The 24539-nt window shown below is 38.8% G+C and overlaps 1 protein-coding gene across 7 annotated transcripts in view; it reads right to left on the bottom strand.

The window, feature by feature from the left end:
- Positions 1–17620, bottom strand: part of NEK10 (NIMA related kinase 10) — a 214473-nt gene extending 196853 nt beyond the window's left edge. For 5 of the 7 annotated variants that reach the window (XM_014840925.3, XM_014840923.3, XM_070492810.1 and 2 more), the window contains exons 1-3: positions 17419–17599; positions 1252–1362; positions 908–968 (exon numbers count right to left, since the gene is read on the bottom strand). In XM_014840925.3, coding sequence (XP_014696411.3) covers positions 908–968; positions 1252–1325 — 135 coding nt within the window. In that variant the 5' untranslated portion in view covers positions 1326–1362; positions 17419–17599. Of the gene's footprint in view, positions 1–907; positions 969–1251; positions 1363–17418 lie in introns of all 7 variants that reach the window. The other 2 variants (XM_044754603.2, XM_044754604.2) reach the window with 2 other exon arrangements.
- Between the last annotated feature and the right edge of the window lie 6919 nt (positions 17621–24539).

The raw sequence follows: 24539 nt of genomic DNA, 5'->3' as shown, positions 1-24539 counted from the left end.
ATGAAGTATCATTATTTGGCCTTTATATGCCAACAAATCATTAGAAACTCATTCTCCACTATAAATAAATAGATAAAAATACTGTAGCTCCCTGGTAAATTCAGCTGACTTAACAAAAGCCATCAGGGCTAAATTACCAGCACAGGAGCTCCTAAATAAATTTACTTAAATAAGTATAGCTTAGTAGATTTGGGAGCCATGCCACCAGAGTTCAAGTCCCATCCCTGCCATTTACTAGTTGCCAGTGCTAAATAAGTATCTGCTATTATCATTATTATTAGCATTGCTATGTTGTTTCCCACACCTCCATGGATGACCTCTAATCTCATGACTCTCCAAAGTCTTATAGAAAAAACCAAAAAGAGACATTTAGAGATAAATTCAAGCAGAAGTACCATTCTTTCCCTAATAAAAATATTAAAATGCTATAATAAAAATGGCCAAATCTCAGTCCTCTCCCCTCTTTTCAGTGAGATACAATTTGCAGTAGGCCTCAAGAGTCATACTGGAGCAAGTGGGAAGAATGAAGAGGGGTGGAGGGGAGAAGAAAGGAAATGTGATAGTGTTTTGGAAAAATCAATTTCCATAAAGCTCTGAAGAGTCAAACACGGGGCGTTCAACAGAAGAGTACGCTGTTTCTAGACTGAAGATCTTTGCTAATGGGACACGTGGCAATGAAGATAGCATAAAGCAGGGCCCAGGAAGGGGAGGAGAAGAATGAAAAGGCTGTGGATTCCAAGTCTTGGCAGAACCTGACCAGGCATGAGAGAAACAGCCAGATAAAGAAACACAAAACGTGAAAGAACAAAGAAAAGTAGACATATCATTCATAAAGATGTCAAATGGAGCCCTTTGGAAATATGTGATTTCTCTTTACTAATACATGCACTTTCATTGAAAACACTACCTGTTGTTTGCTTGATTGAACGTTCAAAAGGCACCGAAGTCTTTTAAGATCTGAATAGTCCCTAGGAAAAAGAATAACACAGTGTCAACCATCAGAAGACTCCAGGGGAACTAGGCGTATTACCCACTGATGGCATTACCACGTGGAGGTTCGCTTTTATAGACTGAAACATATACACACTAAACATTTCCTTTAGAACTCTAGAAATGATCACACGTTTCAGTAAACACTGTGACCCAGAGGAGCAGTTGTCAAGCGCCTACTGTATTTCTCAAAAAGCCTTTATATCTGGTTGCTGGCCATTGCCTAAGTTAATAATTAGCAAGGACTCAGTATGGGGTTACCTGGTGGTGATTCCCTGCTGTTTTTTATCAGTTGATTTTTCTGTGGTCTTCACCTTTTTGTCTTGATCAGGCATTGTAAAACATCAATGCCCCAGAATTAACATCGCATTCCTTTCAAAGTAAACCAGAGGGAAAAACTTTAGTTGGGTTGTGTGCTCCAAAATATTCTCAATTAATACAGGCAAAATTCTCTTATAACACTTATTTCTAACACAATAATAAAAACGCTAACATGAATTCCATTTACTATTTATCATTTAAAGGCCTTTGGATATACTTAGGGCATAGCTTATAATTAGAGTAGCCCAGGAGCCCATATTTTCTGAGTCATCCTTGATTTCACATAGAATGACCCCAAGTATTGTGCATGTCAGGGAAAGGGCCTTCATTTTGGGTTTCCAAAATATATATCTATAAGCAAATACCTAAAGCCCAACTGATGCCTTTATGACATCCTATTTGTCTTTTTCCACAAGCATCCTTAACCATATGCAGTTAGTTCACAGGGTTCCTCCCTCATCATGGGTCATGCCCCTAAGAGTCCCAGAGAAAGCCCCACATACTCACAAATAAGCTTTACAGTAAAGAAGACAACACATGATGTCACTGGATTTCCAGAATTCCTAAAATTTTTGAGCTGCCACCTGAATCCCCATGTGAGTTAACTTCACTCATAAGCTCTTCTGCAAGAATTGAGTCAGTCTTGCACAGCCTCTGAACTTACTCAACCATTCTGTTAATAACAAGACAACAAGCCCAAAATGGAGTCACTAATGCTAAGTCCCAGGTCACTAAACTTAATTACAGTTTCAACTTTCCCAGAAATGGAAACTTAAACCAGTCAATCAGGAATCACCTGATCAGTATTAGTTAGGTAATCTGCTCGATAAATCCCTGCCAGCCCCTTTAGGGAAAGCAATGTGAAAGGATTTCAAACTAAAATGAAACTGGAGTATATGAAATGGAGAATCTCATGCATGCACCCTCAGAAGGACGGAACTTAAAAACTGAGAGACTGATTTCTTGTAAATGTCTAATTTGTAGAAGATTGAGACTTGTCTACTGACCAATGAACATCCGTCAAGAATCCTTTGCGATCCTTGAACTCTGGCTGGACCTCCCCCTCTTTGCACTCCTTGCCCAGAAATACCCAAACCCTCAAAGATCTTGCCTGTAGCTTGCTATAGCATGCATTTCAAAGATTGCAATTCCTCTGCTATTCCCATATAAACTCAATTTCTGGTAATTAGAGCTTGCCTCAGTTTACCTCCTTATTTAGGTTGACAGTAACCTTATAATAACCAATCCGCTTTTTGCGTAGTGTAAGTTCCTTGTTCCTGCTCCCTTCTGCCTATAAACTCTTTGATTTTGCACAGCTTCTCAGAGCTCCTTTCTATCTGTTAGATTGGATGCTGCTGGATTCATGAATCACTGAAAAGCCAATAAGATCTTATAATTTATTCCGTTGAATTTTGTTTTGCGACAATCCAGACAATGAGGCTGGCCAGCCTGGGAATACAGCCCCGTAGGCATTTCAATCTTCTGAATTAAGCTTTGTAGTCATCACAGTCACCCCTTCCTAGGATAAATTTTAATACTATTTCCCACTCCTACTCAAAAGAGGAGTATGAGTTCACCAATGGAGAGAAACAATTTATTTGTTTGCCTTTTTTTCCTTAATCGCTTCTGATTCAATTGTTAATTTCCAGAATAAAAATAAAAAGAAAGTTGAAGGTACTCATGCATTCAATTACATAGCAAATACGAAATGAAATAAACTATTGGTTTAATTTGATTGGATATAAAATTTTCCAACTGTGCTTCAATGCCACAGCTTGACTTCAGAGTGTTTTCAGGCATGAAAAAGCATGCATGATTGTCTTATAATTGCATGTCTCAATGTCTTATGAAATCAACGGTCAGAATCCAAGTGTTCCAGAGGTATTTAGAGGTGAAAGAAATGTGCCAATGGGCGTTTCACTCAACAGAATCCAGTAAAATTTAATTTTGTGAAATGCACAAAGACAGTTTAAGTATTTAAAAATGATTTTCCCAATATAGTTGTCATATTTGTGACAAAGAGATGAACTGGAATAAGAGTTGGGGACCAACGCTCTTAACACAGATGCACACCCAAGAAAAGCACAATATTAATATTTTAGGATTGTGCCTAGGACATAGCACCACAGACTCATTTATTCAACAAATATTTAGTGGATGTTTACTATGTCCAATCACAAACATTTTGAAAATTGCAAAAAGTAAAAGAGGCTGTCACAGGTATGTGATTCTATCACAGGAAAAGGAAACCTACTTAGGAACTTTAAAATATGTTCTGTGAAATATTCAGATAGAGATTCGATTCACCATCTGCTTTACTTTGAAAAGAAAGAAAGAAAAAAGGAAGGGAAAGAGGGAGGGAGAGAGGATGGGAGAGAGGAAAGATCTGTAAATAATTTTTTAAAAGCAAAAGATCCAAGTGCCTTATATATGGATATTAAAATGCCACAAAAGTTCTAAAATAAATAGAAATCCAGTCAAAATAAATTGAATCTAATTTTACTTTTCCCTCAAGGACAGAGGGAAAATTCCACATAGACACACTGGCCTGTTGGCTTCAAACTCCTGCTCAAACCATAGCTACAGACCATTTTGGAAGTCAGAAATGAAAGCCACAACGATCAGCACAGAAAAATATGTGGAAAAGCACAGGCTTCTTCTGCTAGAAGGAGATCACATCTACCACAATCCAGCTGTGCTAAACACACCGTCTTATTCCCCTGTTTAATCCCCGTAATTTTATTGACCTGCTCTGTGAACAAGAAATCATCATCTATTAGTTTTATCAGTTTCAGATTGGCGTCTACTCTGTGAGCTGGAAGAGTGAAAATAGATAACTCCCTGGAAATGTTTCACTTAATTAACCAATAAACAAATTCACCAGAATCAGTAGAAACAGACAATTGCCTTTAGGCTAAAAAACAAAATCTTTTCTACTTGATGGCTGTTAATATGGAAACTATTCTGAAAATAACTTTGAGAATTCAGGACTGCTTAAAATATTTAATCCAATCCCACTATACCATCATCACACTATACCACTGGTTCTAATCTAAAATGAGGGCGGGAGGAGGAAGGGTAGTTCATATCTTAAGTCAATAGGCCCAGAGACAATTTCCTGAGGAAGTGTTCCCCAGAGAGGTCAAGCAAGGGTGCTACCTAAGGCAAGAACTCTCCAGGGGGTAGCTTCAGTCTGATTCCATGGGGAGCTCTGGAGTGTAGGTAATGTCTCAGAGCTGTCTAGACCTGAGGGAAGGGACTTGGGCTTTTGTGCTCCTGTGGCCTTCAGTCATTGGTTAAGAGGCACCAATGGAAGTCATAACCCCCAAGACATTCCTGTCTGGGGGCAAGAAGATTCCAGTAGCTTGAGGGGAATCTTACAAAAAAGAGTCATAGGAACTGGCTGTTAGAAGCAAAAGAACATTGAAGACAACACCTGGGTCACAGAAACAGTCTTAAGGGATGGGAGAGGCTCTGGGTGGAATGCTCATGTCATCCACTCTGATCACTCCAGTGGAAGAGCTGTGAGTGAGGAAGGTACAAGAATCTTTGCTGTGGATACCACTGAGCAGAGTCTACCACAGCAGCTCTCAACTATGGAGTGGAATTTCCCTCCTCCTTTACTTGACCTCTAAAATGCTAGCATAACGTCATGGCCTAGCAGCTAGCTCGGTCTTTGGCCCACATCTCTTCTCCCTCTGCCCCTTCTCCCTAAGAAATCTCTTACAGTCCCATGGCTTTATGTACCATCCATAATTCCAAATTTATTTGTTCAGCCCTAACCCCATCCTGACTTACTGAATTCACAGCCACCAGCTGGACGTCTAGTGGGCATCCCCAATATAAAATACCCCAAACAAAACTCTTGACCCCCACCTCCAGTATCAAATTCCCCTGGTGCTCCCTGTCTCAGTCACTGGCACCACCCAGCTAGTCTAGACAAAAAATTGAGGGGTCATTCTTAATCCCTCACTTTCCTTTACCTCCTATGTTTAAGCCACCAACAAAATCAGTGAGCTTTCACTCGTCTCTACTCCCACTGCTATCACTCTACTCTGAGCTGCCATTTCCTCTTGCTGGACCACTGCCACCGCCTCCTCACTGTTCTCTCTGCTTCCACCTTTGCTCTTCTATATCCACAGGAACTCAAGGGATTAATTTAAAATGTGAATCAGATCCTGCCACTCAGTGGTTTACAACCTTCCTGTGGCCTCCCACTGCACTTGGCTTCTAACCATGACTTTCATGTCTCTGAGCTCTTCTATCCTGTCCCTCTTGCTTACTCCACTTCAGCCATGCTGGTTTTCTCCCCGGCCCAGGAACACGCCAGCTTCATTCTTGCCCGAAAGCCTTGGCACTTAGTGCTTGTTGTTCCCTTCTCATATTCTCAGGCTGGCTTCTTTGTGTCATTGAGGTCTCCGCTCAGATCGCCCCTCCTCAGTGAGGGTTTCTCTGATGAACCTGTACGATATACCCACCCCCACACATTCATCCTTACCACATCACCCTGTTTTACTTTCTTCTGGAGCTTGTCAACATCGGAAATTCTCTTGTCCTCTTACTGGTTTCTTTGTACTAGATCACAAGCCCCATGTGGGCAGAGAACGTGTTCATTTTATCCACAAACCCCCAGGACACAGCACAGCACTTAGAACAGTGCGTGGCACAGTGTAAGCACCATATAAGAACTCAAAAAATATTTGTGTCACAATCTGTAAGGAGTGGCTCAGGTATTTTTTCACCAAATTTTGTGAATTATTTGCTTTTTAACAATGGATAAAAGAATTACGTAAAAAAAAAAAAAACCCGTCTCATTACTCTTTTAGTTCAAAAATCTTTCATAAAGTTTCCTTATAAATCAAATCAATTGATGAGCATTTGTAATGTTATAATTGTCATGAAAACACTCGAGAATTATCTCACTGATTCAGTCTTTAGGAGGGAAATTAGAGCTCTGTATAAGATAGTATTCACGAACAATGCTTCTCAAGCTATCTATGAAGATTTTTTTTTTAAATTTACAATCTATTCTGGACTAACACTTTTGGTCTACAACCTGTTCAGCAGGATAAGTCCACCGAGCATGTGCTCACATATCTCAGCAATGTTGAATTGCTGTAAACATTTCTAAATGCTTACTCTCGATTTTATACTTATTTCCTCATGGACCAGTAATATGCCAGTCTGAAGACCATCCGAATAGCACTAGCCTAAATAATTGAAGTGTCTACTTTCAAATAACAATATTCTTTTCACGGCAACTCTAGGTGATCGTCAGAGAACCAGTCCTCTGAGTACAGAGCCTGAGGGACTAACCCAGTAGTTGTCAATTCCCGGACAACCAGGAGAGGGTGAGAGTGAGCTGGGAGAGGCTGAGACAAGTACCAGCCCGGGCTGAACCTGGGCTCCCCACTTAAATCCAAGCCACCCTACTTCTCTGGGGTTCTGCGTCCTGTTTCATTTGAGAAAAGGGTTCCACCGCTAAGAACAAAAATAGAAAACCACTCATTTTCTAACATTTATTTTACAGATGAGATGAGGCCAAAGAGATTACACTACTTGCTACACACATACTCACGTGGATTTTCCTTTGATTCTAAATGGGAAAGCTGAAATTGAGTATTTTTTTCTTTAAAGAAATGGAGTGGGCACAGAAGGAAAGACTGTATATAAAACACAGATGCATCTCACTTTAAAAAAAGAAACTTTCACTATCTTTCATTTGTACATCTCAGCCATGGGACCCAAAGATCGTCCCAGACGAGAGAGAAAAGATCTTCGCATACCTCACAGGATAGGATAGCCAGAGGGGTCTGGTGTGTACAGCACTAGTCAAGGACAGGCATGATCACAGTTGACTCATGGTTGAATTTTTAAATCCATTTTAAAAAAGGAACTCTCAAAAGTAATTCCTTTCTTCTATTGTCATCTGAAATTTGGGTTAATGCTAAAACAAGTCCCCAGAGACAGACACCTCGTTTGCTCATGATCTCTTGGTAATTGCAGAGTAAACACACATGACAGGGAATGATATCCATGCCATGGTAAAATTACCTAATTGACTGTAATTAATCTAAATTGTGCAATATAAACCCACTAACTCAATCACATGGTGAATATTTGTGATATGGTCTTCAGATTCTCCACCCAGAAATTTTTTTATTCCACAGTTGCCTTAGCAGCTCAAAAGATCCTTAAATGGCCTCAAGTTTACGAAAGATAAAACAGAAAGTCATTTGATTCATTATGGGAAGTAGCTTTAAACCCCATAAACTCCTTTTTTTTCCTTCTAATCACTTAGGTTGCATCTTTGTAAATATTCCTCTTTTTTTATTACATTTACTAACAGTTAAAAAAAAAGCACTTAGTAATCGCAGTAAGAGAGTTTGGCATGACCAAAGGTAATTACCACTATGGCCACACCAGGTTTATTAATTTGAAAAAGCACTAAAATAAACTGCTATGAACCCTACCACAAAAAGAAGTTAGAACTTCCTTGTACCGACAACAGGAGTCCTTCCTTCCTTTGATGAATTATGGTTAACCTCCATATTAGCTGACAAGTTTCAGTTCTGGCTGTGTTCAAGTCAGCATTACAGAAGCTTAGAGAACTTTCAGCCTCAGAACTGGCTGACAATGCAAAAGGAAAAGTCATTTCTCCAATCCCTTTACTGTAGATATTTTCTCTCTAAATTCCTTTAATAGTGGTTCTTTGAAAAAAGTGGTTAAAAAAAGATATAATTCACTTGGAGCAACCAGAACTAAGAAAAATGGGTTAAAATGCATGGGTTAAACATTAATTTTTTAACCCTAATAACTGTACCTTGGTGATGCAAGATGCTAACATTAGGGGAAGTGGAGCGGACGGAATATGGGAACTCACTGTGCTATTTTTGCAGCTTATATATAAGTCTAAAATTATTTCAAAATAAACACTTAAAAATGCGTTGGCCACTTTAGTTTATTTAAGTAAAGTGCTTTGAGAATAGAGAAAGGGTTTCTTTTTACAAACAATAATTGCACTTAAACTCACAGATACAGTGATTGGTTTTTTCAAATTAGTTGTGTCTTAGAAAACTATACATCCTGCACAGGAAGTGTCAAGTTAAACTGGACAAATTACTGGAAAATAAAAGACACACACAGACACATTTTAAAAGTAAAGTGATCAGGGGCTGGCTCCATGGCATAGTGGTGAAGTTTGGCCTGCTTGGCTTCAGTGGCCCAGGTTCATGGGTCTGGATCCTGGGTGAAAACCTATACCACTGATCAGCCATGCTATGGGAGCAACCCACATATAAAGTGGAGTAAGCCTGGCACAGATGTTAGCTCAGGGCTAATCTTCCTCAAGCAGAACAAGAGGAAGATTGGCAACTGATGTTAGCTCAGGGCTAATCTTCCTCAGCAAAAAAAAAAAAAAAAAAAAGGTAAAGTGACCAAAAAGTCTAGGAACTCCTGTAAGACACATGATTTGCTTAGACCTATCACAGCTCAAAAGGGAGTCTGGTCCTCTAAACCGTAGATGTGATTCTATCCCTTATATCACATTGTTATTGTTCTTCAATGGGAAATATGCTAGGACTAGAAGAACAGAGACAGTCATTACAAGAAAGAACTTTAGAGAACATCCAGCATCAAGGGTCTAGCACCTTCCAGGCCCAGGACCAGAATGTAAATGAATGACAGGTGTAGGGTAGATGATACAGAGTGGCAAGGCTTCAGTCAAACCTAAGGTGGCACATCTTCTCTAAAGGGATTCAAAATCACATTAAAAATAAAGCAAAACAAAACAAAACACCTGCACAGGACACACAAAACAGATCTACAGGTCATCAGGTGCAGACTATGATTTGGCGTCCTTCATTTAACGCATGAGGAAACTGAGGCCCAGAGGGGTCAAATGTGTCCAAGGCCACACAGCACCTTTAGGAGTAGAAGAAGAACAGAGCCCACTCATTTTCAGGGTTTCGATCTCAATGGCAAACTCTGGGGTAGATGGGAAAGAGAGAATTTGTTGACATTAGCCTTTAGCCAAGGGCGAGGGTGAAATAATAACAATCAATGCTTGCATAACTTCACCTCCTGGACCCCGGAGTTCTCATAAACATCCATTCATTCATCCTGGTCCACTCATGTGAAATAGGTAGGTGGTGTATTTTAATATCATCATAAGGTGGAAAACAAAGACACAGTTGCTATAGAACCTCCATTGGCAGGAGTGTGTTGCCAGCTAAGGGCAAGTATTCTCATGGCCCTGCTCCTGAGTCAGTAGACTGGACAACTTCCTTGTGCAAATAGTTTATACTCTTAACAATTCTCTATTTTATATTTAAACAGGCACTTGAGAGTAAAAGGAATAAAAAACGCTAACAGTATTCTGACAGTCTCCCACTCATTTCCCCAAACACTTATTGACCATCTGCTATATGGTAGACACTCCTTTAAGAGTTTGCCTCATTTTCCTCTGGCTGATAGTAACCCAAGTTGGTCAGAGAGTGCTGCTCCAAAATCAACTAGAATATGTGGCAACAGATACCATGAGAATATTCTTATTTTCAACCTTTATTCCCATTCAAATTCACATTTTTCATGATAAAGGGAAATACTTGCAAATATGAATGATGACTCCATGGATCACCTCAACTGCCACTGCATAATGATATTTGTGATATGTCTGTGTCGGTGTCTTACCCGGCTGCTAACCCTAGCCTACTCGGGACATAGTTTATAACATGACTGTGTTAGAACAAGTGAACCTGAGACCCATATATTAAGTAGGGATATTGAAAAAGGAAAAAAGAGCCAGACGATGTGAAGGAAGAATTTATATTAACCAGTCAATGAAAATAACTAAAGTAGCACACTAAATTTCTCTTTTCTCATTGACCCCAACTTAGCAAGATTGCATTCTATTTCCTGTTCCTGTGTGAGAGAGAAAGGTGACAACGTTATTCACCCATTCCTTTAAGAAATAATTATTGATCCCTTCGTATATACTAGGCACCGAGGATACTGCACTGAATAAGACATGGTCTAAAGCATGTTCCCCAAAAAGTTAACCATCATGGCAATAAGTCATGATAATAAGTGAGTCACAGTGGTTATAAGTGAATAAGGATTCAGCCCAACCCCCTAGACCTTCTAAGGAGGAAGAGAACGCTGGGTAAACACACTGATGTTCACGACAATTGGTGGCACGCAAGAAACTAGAAGTACTTTCTGAGCCATGAAATAAAATTAAATTTCATTGAATAATATTTCATTTTAAGTGCATTTTATTATTTACAATGTTCTAACTGTGCACAAGACACTACTGGGGACTGCCAAAACAATCTCTTCACAACTCAGTGTGTGTAGGAAATCATAAATCTGTAGGTTAAACAATATGAAACTTGATATTAGGCCTTTAAAAAAAAGGACAATTTCTTATGTTTCAGCCTAATACAAGGGACTAAATAAGAACACTAGAAATGTCAAAAAGCAGAGAAAATTAATTTCCAAAGGAAATTATAAACTGAATGAATTCAGGGGAAGGAAAATCACTGTGGGCTGAAGAGCATTGGAAAGCTTTGTGAACTGGGCACTTGAAGAACAGGCAGGTGGGTGAAGAATATTCCAGGGGAATGAACAAAGGGATGAAGCCAAGATCTGGAGAGTGGCTTTGGGAAGTGGTGAGGAGATGAGTTGAGCTGGAGCTGAGGAATGTGGAGAGCAGTGAGTGATGGGTAGATGAATGAGTGGTGGCCTCCAAGACTACAGCCAACTTATGGAACAAAGTAGTCAGTCTCAAAGAAAGTGCGGCTGTTGGGCTTGAACCTCAGAACAATGACGGCTTCCTCTTTGTCACCCCCTTAGCCATTTGTTTACTAAATCCTGATTGTTTTCCTACTCAATGTGGTTCCTATCTGTTCACCTCTCACTGCCAACACCCTGGTCTACATCATTGCTCATCTGAACTACAGGAGTCACTTCCTAAGTGGTCCCTCAACTTCCAATGTCTCCCAGCTCCCAACAACAAGAAATCTGTTCTCCACACAGCAACAAAAGCACCCTTTGTATGGGACAAATCTGACCAATTAAGCCTTTATAGGCTTCTCATTTATCTTAGGATAAAAACAAAACTAACAAGGCCTGTGGTGTTCCACCAGATAACGTCTCTGCCCCCACCTGCCCCCAGACAGCTCCACTCACATCTGGCCCCTGAATACCTGCCCCAGACCTGTTTCTCCTGGACATCCCAGCAACTTTACTCCTGGACTTAGGGGCCAGATTGGTATGGAAAGGCCTAGAAGGCTCATCTATCATGTCTCAACTCAAGTATCCATTCTTTAAAAAAAATTTTGCCAACTTCCTTGATGGCGTCATAACTCCACCAGGCACTGCCTTGCAGCTCTTAATAAAAAAGCAGATTCAGGTAATAATTCAATAAATACACGTCTGTCTCCTTTAATTTACTGTAAACTAGTCAGAGACAGGGATGACAGCCAGTTTGCTCATCCCAGTATCTAGCACAGTATTGCTAGTTTAACACAAAAGAAGTATTCAATAAATGACTGCTGAATGAATGAATGAATGAACACATCCCAAGAGAAACATGACTGGGAAGCTCCAAGTATAACTGGGGTATCGTTGTTTTGATATGGAGAATAAAGATATGGAAAAAACTATCAGCAAATGAGAAGTTAGTCCCAGCTGAGCAGTATCCAGCTATTACAGAATGTTGGTTTGACAAAAATCTCTTTATAAACATAAGGAGCCACAAAGTAAATAAGACATTCATGTTAAATATGGACGACCTCAAGTATACATAAACAGGACAATAAAATTTTCTAAAGGAAAGATGCGTATTCACAGTTAGGTCAAGTGTGACATCCACATGCACATTATGTGAATGCCGTGGTCTCCACTGATGAGAGTTTGCAGCTTTGGGAATGTGAAATCTTTTGGTCACACCACGGGGATGTGGTCAAAAGGAGCAACAGTGGCGGAGGAAAGCTGGTGTCCACTCGCCCACTGAGTGACCTCGGAAAGTCCCTGGACCTCTCTGATTATTAGTTTCCTCATTTACCGAAAAATAAAAATAACAATATCCTCATTACAAGATGGTAGTTGCAAATAAATAAAGTGAAACCCTTTTCAAACTGTCAATAGCTTCAGAAATATGTTCTTGTGTCTATGATAGCTGTACATACAAATATTATCATTGGTAATATTGTTATTACTTCAATTTGCAGGCTTGTCATGCTCATTTTAGATCATTTGTCTGTATTCACTGACTTTGAGTCACTGATGACAAATACTAGACATACAATGAAAAAAAAAGTTTTATTTTCACTGTCACAAAAAGTTTTCATTTTAATGTTTTTAAAACTAGTATTATTTAGGGCTTACTTTTGTTTTGTTTTGTTTTGAGGAAGATTGGCCCTGAGCTAACATCTGTTGCCAATCTTCCTCTCTCTCTCTTTTTTTTTTTCCCCCAAAGCCCCCAGTATATAGTGCATATCCTAGTTGCAAGTCCTTCTAGTTCTTCTATGTAGGATGCTGCCACAGTGTGGCTTGATGAGCAGTGTGTAGGCCCAGACCCAGGATCCAAACCAGCCAACGCCAGGCGGCTGAAGCAGAACACACAAACTTAACCACTCGGCCACGCGGCAGGCCTCTAGGGCTTACTTTTATAAGTACTTTGATGTATTTGTTTAATCCTCAGAACAATCCTATAAGGTGGGTAGCGATGTATCTCCAACTCACAAATGAAGAAACTGAGGCACAGAAAAGTTAAGGAACTTGGCCGAGATCTCATATCTAGTAACAATCACAACAATAAAGGCAGACATTTACACGGTGCTTACCTGTGCCAGTGTCGTTCTCAGTGCTTTCCATACATTCATTCAATTCTCCTAACAAATCTATAAGGCAGCTACCATTACTGTCCCCGTTTCAGAGATGAGGGAACTGAGGCTCAGAGAAGCTAAGTAATTTGTCAAGGTCACACAGCTGGTAAGTGGCAGAGCAGGGACTTATAGCCAGGCGAAGCCCTCCCTGTTAATCTAATGCTCTATTAACTCTCATATATTGGTGGCATTTATCCAGCTCTCTAGTCACCTAAATGAATTTTCTAGATAAATGTTTACCCCTTTAATAATCACATATTACGTCATCCATGGTTTTCTGAAATTGATTAACACTTCTCTTTTATGTAAAATACACTAAATACTGTGTAACTTTTTGCTGATGGCCCGGGGTCAATGTCACGGCTGCTGTGCTTTATCCACTCTGCCTCTAGTTTTTATTTTAATTCTTATAGGAGGGTTCTTTAGTCTCTTTTCTAGATATGAGCCAGTTGATTGTCATTCTGTCACTTTGACTCAGCGGAGGGTTGTGAAGCTAGAACCCATGTCAAGTATACGATTCCTAATCTAAGACTTAATAAGCTCTGAGTTGACGCCAACTCCACAGACTCGAGTGCATGAGCTTTATTATGACTATGCAGATTTCAGCTGAGATGAGGGGAAATGTGACCTCTAGATAAGGATGAGTAATTATTTTACCAAATGAGAAATGATCTGTTTTATTCAGTGCTCACTTTCATGTTTTTTATCATCATGAATGTCAGGCATATACATGAATGTACTTAAAGTTCACTTTCCTATGGAAGACCAACTCTTTCAAAAATGTAAGACTCATTTCCGAAAACATGCCACACACCCTGTCCCCAGGTTGACACTTTCTACCCCCATCTTGCTTTATTTTTATCTATTTACTTGTCTCTCTCCCCCAAGTAGAACACAATACGAATAGCTAACATTTACATGGCCCTTCCAATATGCCCACCACAGTTCTAAGATTTCTACGTTGATTCATGTAATACTCACAAGAATTCCACTTTACAGATGAGGAAACTGAGGGGCAAAGATGAAGTAACTTGCAAGAGGGCCCATATCCAGTACTTGGGAGCTGGGATTTGAACCCAAGCAATCTGGCTGGAGAGTCTGTGTCCTAAGGACTCTGCGCTACTACCCCTGGGAACGTAAGTTCTAAGGGAACAGTGACTTTGTTCACTGCTGAATGCCCAGGAGCTCAATAAATGGTTGTTGACCATCGAAAGCCCCTCTAAGTCCTCTCCACCTATCCAAGTGCTCAACTCAGTTCCCTCTGACTTCAGCCTCAAAGTTTAACTGGCCCTAACAGGCAGAGTAACATTCTAGGCCCTTCTTTCAGACTTCACTAGCTGTATTTTCTTTTGATCCACCTTTATCCAGCATGGAGCCCTGGACCCATCAGATAGTCAACCAATACTTATTGAATGAATGAGTCTCTTACTGTATCGGGGCTGTTGATACACAAATGTTTGTGATCAAGTAGTACAGTGTGATCAAGTAGAATGATGTCCTAAAAATTGCACTCGACTGTATTAAAAGATTGATTTTTACCTTTTGTGAGCTGACCATGGAGATTTTACAATTCCAACCTTTAGTGTGTTTCTTTTTTTAAAAAAAAAGGCTTTATTCTTTTAGGGCAGTTTTAGGTTTATGACAATTTGAGAGAAAAGTATGGAGATTTCCCACATATCCCCTTCCCCCACATCTTCATAGCCTCCCCCATTACCAACATCACTCACCAGAATGGTACATTTTTTACTAAGGATGAGCCTACAGTGGTGCTTCATGATCACCCAAAGTCCACAGTTTACCTTAGGGTTCACTCTTGGTTGTCGTACATTCTTTGAATTTGGACAAACGTATAATGACATGCATCCATCAACACAACATCATATGGTATTTTCACTGCCCTAAATATCCTCTGTTATCTGCTTATTCATTTCTCCCTTACCCCTAAAACTGGCAACCACTGATCTTTTTACTGTCTCCATCGTTTTGCCTTTTCCAGGATGTCATATGGTTAGAATCATACAGTATGTGTAGCCTTTTGAGATGGCCTTCTTTCACTTAGTAATATGCATTTAAAGTTCCTCCATGTCTTTTCATGGCTTGATAGTTCTTTTTTTTTTTTTCAGCACTGAACAATATTCCATTGTCTGAATGTGTCACAGTTTACCCGTTCACCCACTGAAGGACATCTCAGTTGTTTGCAGGCATTGACAATTGTGAATAAAGCTGCTATAATCATCCATAGGAACGTTTTTATTTTTTAAATATGTGAAAATTTACTAAGTATAAAGCAGTGTGCATTTGATATGGTTTATGCACATTTAGTCTTTAAAACAATCTTATGAGGTAGGTGCTATTATTAGCCCATTATACAGATAAAGAAACTGATTAGAAGCTAAGCAATTTGCTGTGGGTCACAGAGACAAAATGCTGGAGCCAGGAATCAAATCCATGTATGTCAGACTCCAAAGCTTATCTCTTGCAAACTATGCTGTACTCTCTCTTTTTCCCATTTTAAACTTATGCATATAGTGACTACCATCACAATGATATGGCACAAAATATAGACTGTGAATTGAAATAGTTTCCAACTACTTAGGGTCTAGAAATCAAAGCAAAACCTGTAAATTCAACATTGAGCTTTTATAAGCAAAAGCTTCATTGGCCAAAAGTTATTTCTGACTTTTCTGGAACTAATAAGGATGCCATGAAAAAACAGTAACTTCTCATTTTAGAGATTCATTCATTTAACCAGTATTTGTTGGGCCCCTGCTATGTGCATGAGACTGAGATAGATACAACAAGTGGTAAGACAAACGTGGCCTCTGCCCTCACACAGAGAGTCTAGAGGAGGAAGCCCAAAAGTAATCGGGCATTGGGGAGTGAGAGCAGGCTTGGGGAAGGTACCTAAAGTGGAGGCACTGCAGGCAGTGTGAGCAACACGTGAAATTACCACACATGGGAGACAATGCAGCATGTTCTGGAAACGACCAAGATGTAACAGCTGATGGGAGGCCTAACTAAACAGTGTGGATTAGAATAATGGGGGAATCCTTGCAGGAAGTGAAATGCTCTTACATGTTTTTTGGAAAGATCAGTCTAACAATAGAGGGAAAATGGATTAGATAGAGCCACTCTGGAATCAGAGAAGCTGGGTGGATGTTGGATTTAACCAGGGGACTGGTGGAAATTGTAATATAGTGAGAATGGAGACATCATATGGGAAGTGATTTGACAGCTATTAAGAAGATATAGCCTTGGGGGCTGGCCCCGTGGCCGAGTGGTTAAGTTCGCGCGCTCCGCTGCAGGCGGCCCAGTGTTTCGTCGGTTCGAATCCTGGGCGCGGACATGGCACTGCTTGTCAGACCACGCTGAGGCAGCGTCCCACATGCCACAACTAGAGGAACCCACAACGAAGAATACACAACTATGTACCGGGGGGCTTTGGGGAGAAAAAGGAAAAAATAAAATCTTTAAAAAAAAAAAAAAAAAAAAAAAGAAGATATAGCCTTAACAATTGATGGAAATGCAGAAGAGGCGGTACGTGTCTAAGATATTGCCCGGAATGTGGTTTTGGTAACTGAATAGATGGTGCTGCCCAAGATAGGGAATCAAAGGGCAAGGCAGTCTGGAGGGAGGGGGAAGATGGCGTTTAGGGTTGCACATGTGTGGAGTCAACTGGCAGTTGGATTTTGGGGTCTGTCGCTTCAGTGGTGCAGCCTAGGCTGCAGGTGGAGGCTTTCCAGTCATCAGTAGACATATAGTGCCTGAAGGCATGGAAGAGGACAGGCTCACCAACGTGGAGCAGATAAGCAGAGGGGCAGTCAGAGCAGCATCAAATACGGGGAAGGCAGAAAAGCGACGCCCATAAAGGGTTTTATGAATGAGCCTTCGGAGGTGTCGGAGCAAATTGGAAGAGACACACTCAGACTCCATATAAGCAGAATATTTCCTTCATCGAACTGAAAGGACCATCAAACATCGTTGATGGCACTTTCCCACCATCCGTCCGCCCAACACCAGCCTATGTGCTACGAGACAGGTTCACAGTGACTCACCTACCCGCGACAGCCCGCACTCTCCGCCCCTGCCTCATGTCGAGTGAAGCTCACTCCCGAGGCTTCGGAGCTGCTCCACAAGGACCGGCGGGCATCTCCCTGGAGAACCTGCCCGAAGCTGCGCTCCAGAACAGAGGAACGCCCGTTCCCGCCCCACTCACCGCGCCGGAGGGAGGGTTCCTCCTTCAGGCCAATCTCTAAATCGCCCTTCTCATCGTCTCGGCTGCTGTCACCCGCTGCTCTGGATCAGGGGCCCGTCCCGCCCTCCCGCAGCCCACTCCTGGTCCCCTCAACCTCGGGGGCACCACTACCAGCTGCACCGTTGGTTTTTCAATCAAATCCTCCTTTAGGTCACCAACCGGCGCCGGCTGAGCCAATGCCAACACGTCTTCTTCCGCCTCACCAGGGCGCCTCAGCCAATCAGGAACAGCCGTGCTGCGGCGTGCCGAGCGCCATAGCAACGGGTGACGCCTGCCTCGGGGTTGCCGCAGCAACCAGAGAACGCGCAGGTTCAGGCCCCAAGGCTGCAAGCTGGAGAAGAGGGAGGCGGTTTAGGACTGCGCTGCAGCCGCTACACTCCGACCAAGAGCTACTTGCCTGTGGGCAGGTTTCCTAAACCCTGTGGATTTTTCTTAACTTGGTGTGCCCAACCCTTTAGCATTGGAAATAAAATGGGTGGGAAAGAGGTTCATCTTAGGGTGTTTAGTTTCAAGAATTGCTATGGATTAAAAATTAGTTCTCTTCCACACACTTAGTTTGAAAAGGATCAATGCAACACGCTAAATAGCTTTCCTACAGCATGAAAACATTTTCAGTTACGCAAGCGCATGGCATGCCTCAGGGAATGAGAATATGGTGTGAAAACAGAGTGGTCTGGAGTTCAAGAGATCTGTATGCTACACCTATCACTAGTTCGTTTTGTGATTTTGGGCCAGTCTCTTCACCTTTTGTGAAAGTCTAAAGCTTCTTTCTGAAAAAACTTGAATTGCATTAGATAGAACTTTAAAGATACTTAACTTCACATTATGAAGCTTCAAAAAGTGAAAAATATTGAGTGCTCATTTTGTGCCAAGCACTATTCCAAACTCTTTCCTCATTATTTCACTTACTCTTCACATCATCATCTTGTAGTCATTATTTTTCATCCAAGTTTAGAGTTGTAAAATGGAGGCACAAGAAGTTTCCTGAGTTGCCCAAGATGGCAGAGCTAGTAAGTGATGGAGGCAGGGCAGCGACCTATACAGTTTGAATCCAGAGCCCACTTTTCCCCACCAGGATGCTTCCTTGACAATTTCTTCAAGATACAGGGCCTCCTCAATCCCATCTTAATATCACTCTAAATGCCTACTAGTGTGGCAATTAGTGAGGTGACTTAATCTCCCCAAACTTGATTTAAAATGAATACAATGAGCCCTTCCCTGATGTTTCTCTGCTTTGAACAATAATAAAAGTAGGCTGAAGAGAGTAACAACATTTGGGTTTGGGTAACGGAATATACATATTTTAAAACAGTGAGGTCCCATTTTGGAAATATAGAAAGGTGAGATGAAAGCCAAACTCAGGTGAACAGAGCAGAACTAATTAAACTTCAGATAACATAAAACAAGTACGATTAATGTTACCAATCACAAACCAAAAAGCTGACAGGGGTAGACAGGCTGATGCTGAAAAGAAAAAGTATTCTCTACGGATATTTTAAATATCAAGCAGTGAGACAAAATGACTCCACTGGACTTCTTTTCTTCATCAGAATACTGAATGTGCTTCTCATCCTTCTCAACAAAATAAAACAAACTAATGTTTTGGCCTTCCCTGAATATAACTGAATGTCACATGGAAGATTAAGAGGTATGAAAAACACTGGCTTCTAGAGGAGAGGGGCACAATCACGTCCACCTGGTCAGGGTCCACAGCACGCTGTGTAAGGTGAGAAAGAGACATGACTCCACAGGGCTCATGCTTGCACCAAGCTGATAGCTCACATGATAACGGGCCCAAGACTGAACATTTCCCTATTTTCTAATACCCCTTTTACTATCCTGAAATGAATTCACAGAAAATATAAACTACATAGTTGAAAAGTAAAACAGTATAATGTAACTAACACAAAGAACAAATAAAAGTAACTTAAATAGGTATTGATATAGATAAATATTCAGGATGGGCTTAACGAGAAGACAAAAACACTTCCCAAAATTTCTAAAATACCTCTAGGCCACTGGTCTTTTGTTGGCTAGGACAAGAACAGGGTATTTAAACACACACATACACACTTTCAGTGGAGGAATGAGAATGACTGACAGCAGAAGGCTGAGAACAATCTGATGAAAAAGCAGAACTTATATTGAGCTTTGGAAGAATAGCAGAGAAACAGCAAGGAAGCTTTTCCAAAAAACAGCAATGTTTTCATTAAAAGCAGAGGTAGGAACGTAAAGGTCAGCAACAGAAAGCAGTGATACTCAACAGATTAGATATGCCTTAATGAGCAAGATCAAACAAAACTGAGTGAGAAACACTATTTCTTTTCTTCCTTCCCCCCTCCTAAAAAAATTCTCAAAGTTCCGTAGATGGGGATAATAAATTTGCAAAAATATTTTTTTCCTAAAATAAATGTAAGCAAAACTTTCAGAATAAATTTCCAAATCCATAAGCACCTTTTGCCATCTCACTCCCAAACGTTATCATATTCACGCTAGGCCAGCAGAAGCTTTTCAGTGCAGAAAACACAGGAGGGTGTTACATACATGCCAAACGAAAAACAAACCAAGATTTGTCATTTGTCAAATTATAAAAAAAAAAAAATTCATAATAAAATTAGCCATTAAAAAAACAGAAAGAAAAACCAGGCTTGAGTCTGGGAGTGTTCAGTATTAACATGCTCATTACACATCATGTAAAGTGATATGGGTTCTTACATATCACTGCAAACTTCTATTCTAAATAGAATATCTTGAATAGGGAAGACAAGCTTATCTTAAAGGGCTTTAATTTCAACACTTCTTAACTATCAAAAAGTCATTCTAAAACACACGCTATTTTGTTTCATCTTTTCTCACTGTTTCCTCTTTCCGGTCTCCTTCTTATTGAAGCATACAAACATTAGGAAACAGAAATCACTTATTGTCCTTCATTTCCTACGCCCTCCCCATGAGAAGGATGAGCAGATCTTCGAATAACCAAACTAAAGACAATTTCCAACAACTAATTCAGTAGACTTTTATTGCTCTTTCGACTTCAATAACATCTCCAAAAAAATAGTTTTCTTCTAACAATTATGAAACAAATTTGAAAGGCAGGATCATTCACATTATAGACTTGCTAGAGACTTGTACTTCATATAAATGAAAAATATCAGTTCTAGGTTTTAAATGTTCAATTTACTTTGGATTTTATTACAAAAGAAAATATCATTGTAATTATAAAAGTCATAAAAATTAGAACTGTACTGTGAAATTATACCAAGCTATCAAATATTATATAAATGAACAATAAAATTCAACTTCTACTTAAACACAGTAAACAATGGAAGATAAACCCCCCCTACAAAACAAAAAAACCAAAAACTTTTAATACTAAAGCAACAAAAGAAAAGCCACAACACAAAAATAAATCAATGCACAAAAATCTGATTTAAAAAACAATGTGTAACAATTACTCTAAGTCAACTAGTAGATGTCCGTACGTGCTTATTAAACTAAATTTTAAAAATGATCTTTAAATGATTCTATTTCCAACTATATGTTTTCTTATTATTGACACATATTACCTTTTGAAAAGTTAGAAAGGAACAAACTTTACATTAAAATTGCCAAATTATGAATTTTGAACACTATTTTAAAATTTCAATGTCCTTAAAGTCTTTAAGTTTACTTTGCAAAAAATAAATAATTGTTGGACTAAATCAAAAGACATTTCACATATTTGTACTGCATACAATAACAAGGAAGTGATCTACATAAATAAATTTAAAACATTAAATTATTTAATTTAAACATTTTTGAATTACAATGTTATATCAATGGCTTCCACATCCGAAATCTGAGCACTTTCAAACAAGATTCACATGTTACACTGGTGAGCACATTTACAGAACTGAGGTACATGATATAGTCCTTGAAAAACAGCAAGCTCTGTGGTCATACCTCAGTTTCAGAAATCATTTTTCTTTTTACAAAATTTTGAACCTGTCTTTGTGAAAGGAAAAAGTTAGAAAGCTACTATATACATACATAAACTTTAAGTATGTGGAAGAAACAGAAATGTTTTTTGGATGGAGAAAACCAAAGTTAGTAATTTTGACTGGTAGAGAAATCTGTTTTATAAATATACGCATTAGCACATAAAAAATTCTGTCCTACACATTTTACAGAAGACTTGGCAAATGTGAACATTGATACGCCACAGCTTTTCAAACTGAAGAGATTTAAAACGGATAACATCACTCACACAAACACACACACACACACAAACGTACCCATTAGAAAGATTGTGTGCTTCACTTCAGCATACCTAATGTTATGAGAGAAAATACAGAATCATCCTTTTATCATAAGGAAGTTAGTTCATTGTTTTCTCAAAAGCTGCTATTTTAGAGTGAAATAGCATTCATAAGAAAGTAAATTTCAGATGGTCAACATCAGGATTTATTATAGTCTTTGTATACAGACATCTATAAATAAATAAAATAGGGTGGAAAGAAGAATATCCTGAGATGGCTCTGTGGCCAGGGTATTCAGTAGCGCTAAGCTCCATCCTGGAAACCAAGGCATCTAAGAAAGTGCAGGGCTGTTTATATGAATTTATTTGGTAAAAGGAATATGTACAGGTTTCATTATTTTGCACCTTGAGGTAAATCAATACATAGCGATTACTACTGCTCATTGATACCTGTTTAAGGCAACATTTAAAAATCAATATATGTAGTAAGTTATATTTTTCACTGTCTTGCAATGAAAGCTATCCATGATTGTTGTTTTTCAAAAATAGTGGAAAAATATCATAATCACATAAAACAAGCCGTTAATTACTTAAACATGAGTTACCTTCGCTCTTCAGTAGAGTAGTCACATCAGATCACTTTGTAAGTCAAGTAGTCAAAAAAAAAGCAGAAACCACCAACAATTAGAAACATTTTGAGTGCAAAGTATTTTGCAAGTCATGTTTTTTCTGGCACTGGACAATTACTATACATAATTAAAATAAAATCACAGAAACACTATGATCGCAGGTAGTTTTCAGTTTAAATTTTAAAATCATTTCCTGTAAAATAAGCATATTTGTTAACCCTATGATGTCCAGACACAAGGAAATGATGTGAGGAAATCCTTTTGTTCAGGTACATCAGGTGAGTTTACAAAATATAGCAGCAAACACTGGGGTCTTTGGAAATGATTGTGCTGCTATGAATAAAAAGGACTCACTTCAATGGAAGCTCATAAACAATAACAAGCACCGTGGGTAATACTCTATTATCAATTGCCTGGAGAGTCTCTCTCTTTTTTTAGGCAGTACCAAATGACGCCGGCTCTATTTTCTAAAGAAAAGTAGCTACATCTCCAAACTTCCATCTGAGGCATAAGTTGAATCCATTATTTTAACTAGAATCTGACAATATAGCCTCAGATGGGGAAAATACATTAGTTATTAAGTAGAGAGTATGGATTAAAAACACTTCAGAATTGCTAAAATATCAGCTTTTGGTATTCCTCATGATCCTCTGTAAGATCAATTCTTCATATTTTTGGAATGCAATTATAAATGATTAAAGAAAGCATTAGAATTTCATTAAAATTTTCATTTTAATATTCATGTCACTACTTTCGTTATTTCTGTGGCTTCTCAATACTCATTTGGTTTTTATAAACTATCCTCTTGCCAAATCAGCTTCACAACCCCATTCATCCAGTCCTACAGGCTTAACAAGAACAACATTTATTTATTTCATGTGGAGCTAAGAGTATATAAAAGATGACTAAAAAAATTTGTTAGAAGTTAAAAAAGCTCAGAAAAGCAAAAACTAAATAACCAACACTAATACAAAATAGGAAGAATGCCATCAATCTGAGCTACACATAAAATGTCTAAATTCCTTTTAAAATACAAATATGGCAGTGCTTTATATCAAAGATGTAAAATATGTCAACTACTTTCAGATAATAAACCATAAATGCAAGTGAGCACCAACTATTTACATTACCAATTTACTCTATATTTGTTACCTTTTCAAATGTTTATATAATATTTAAGCAACATATCAATTGAAATAAATAAAATATTTTAAAATGAAATCACGGATAACAATCTATTAAATATTATCTATACAATAGAAATAACAACGTAAATAGAAAATGAAAGGTAATTCTTAATAGAATGAAGTAATACTGATCACAAAGCCATTTAAGAGAATTCTGACTCTTGATTATTTAACCACAGTATTTATAATAGAAAAATAACCAAGAACTTGAACCTGATACAAACCAAACACATTTTAAGTAAAAGACAGCAAAGGCAGAGAACAGAGTGGGCATTCTGGGCTCTAATAAATTATTAGGATTCAGAAAAAATTTCCACAAAGGCAATAAAATTTAACTATTGTAAATTGGCATTTTATAGCTTCTAAAATTCATCAAGTTATGACTAATAGAGGGGTTAAATTATAAATTCACCTGCGATTTTACTTGCCTATCAGAATGGAAACCCAGATGTGAAGGTTTTAAGATATACATTTTTTAAACATAAAGGTCAAAATTATAGTTCTTATCTAGAAAGTTCTACCTCTATAGCCAAAAAATTTCCATTGCATGTGAAACATAATGGACAGCTACATAAATGAAACACACACACAGAAAAGCCATGACATGTTACCATTTGTCCCACAGCACTGGCATAAAAACTCTCTGTTCTTCCTATAAAGCATTAAGGAATGAAATAATATGTGAAAATTTTTAGTAACTCAAGCAAGAATTATAAATCTAGGGACAAAGTACACATCACATAAAGTTGGTATGAATTGCCACTGATGAACAAACAGATTTAAAGTAGATTGAATACATTTCCCCACAACTTTCTACTAGAGAACAGAAAAAATTCTTCCAACAGAATAAATATCTGAATTGTAAGTACCATGTACCTTACTTCTAAGAGACCATTTCATTATATACAGTCTCTATGGTGCTCCTAACAAACTTCAGACACTACTTCAAAAAACCCAGTTGTCATGCATAAATAGCATGACACACAATATTGTTACATATAGTGACATGAAATGCACATATTTTATATA

Source organism: Equus asinus, chromosome 21, assembly GCF_041296235.1.
Source record: "Equus asinus isolate D_3611 breed Donkey chromosome 21, EquAss-T2T_v2, whole genome shotgun sequence".
Classification (NCBI taxonomy): Eukaryota; Metazoa; Chordata; class Mammalia; order Perissodactyla; family Equidae; genus Equus; species Equus asinus.
This window is presented reverse-complemented; position numbering and strand designations above follow the sequence as displayed.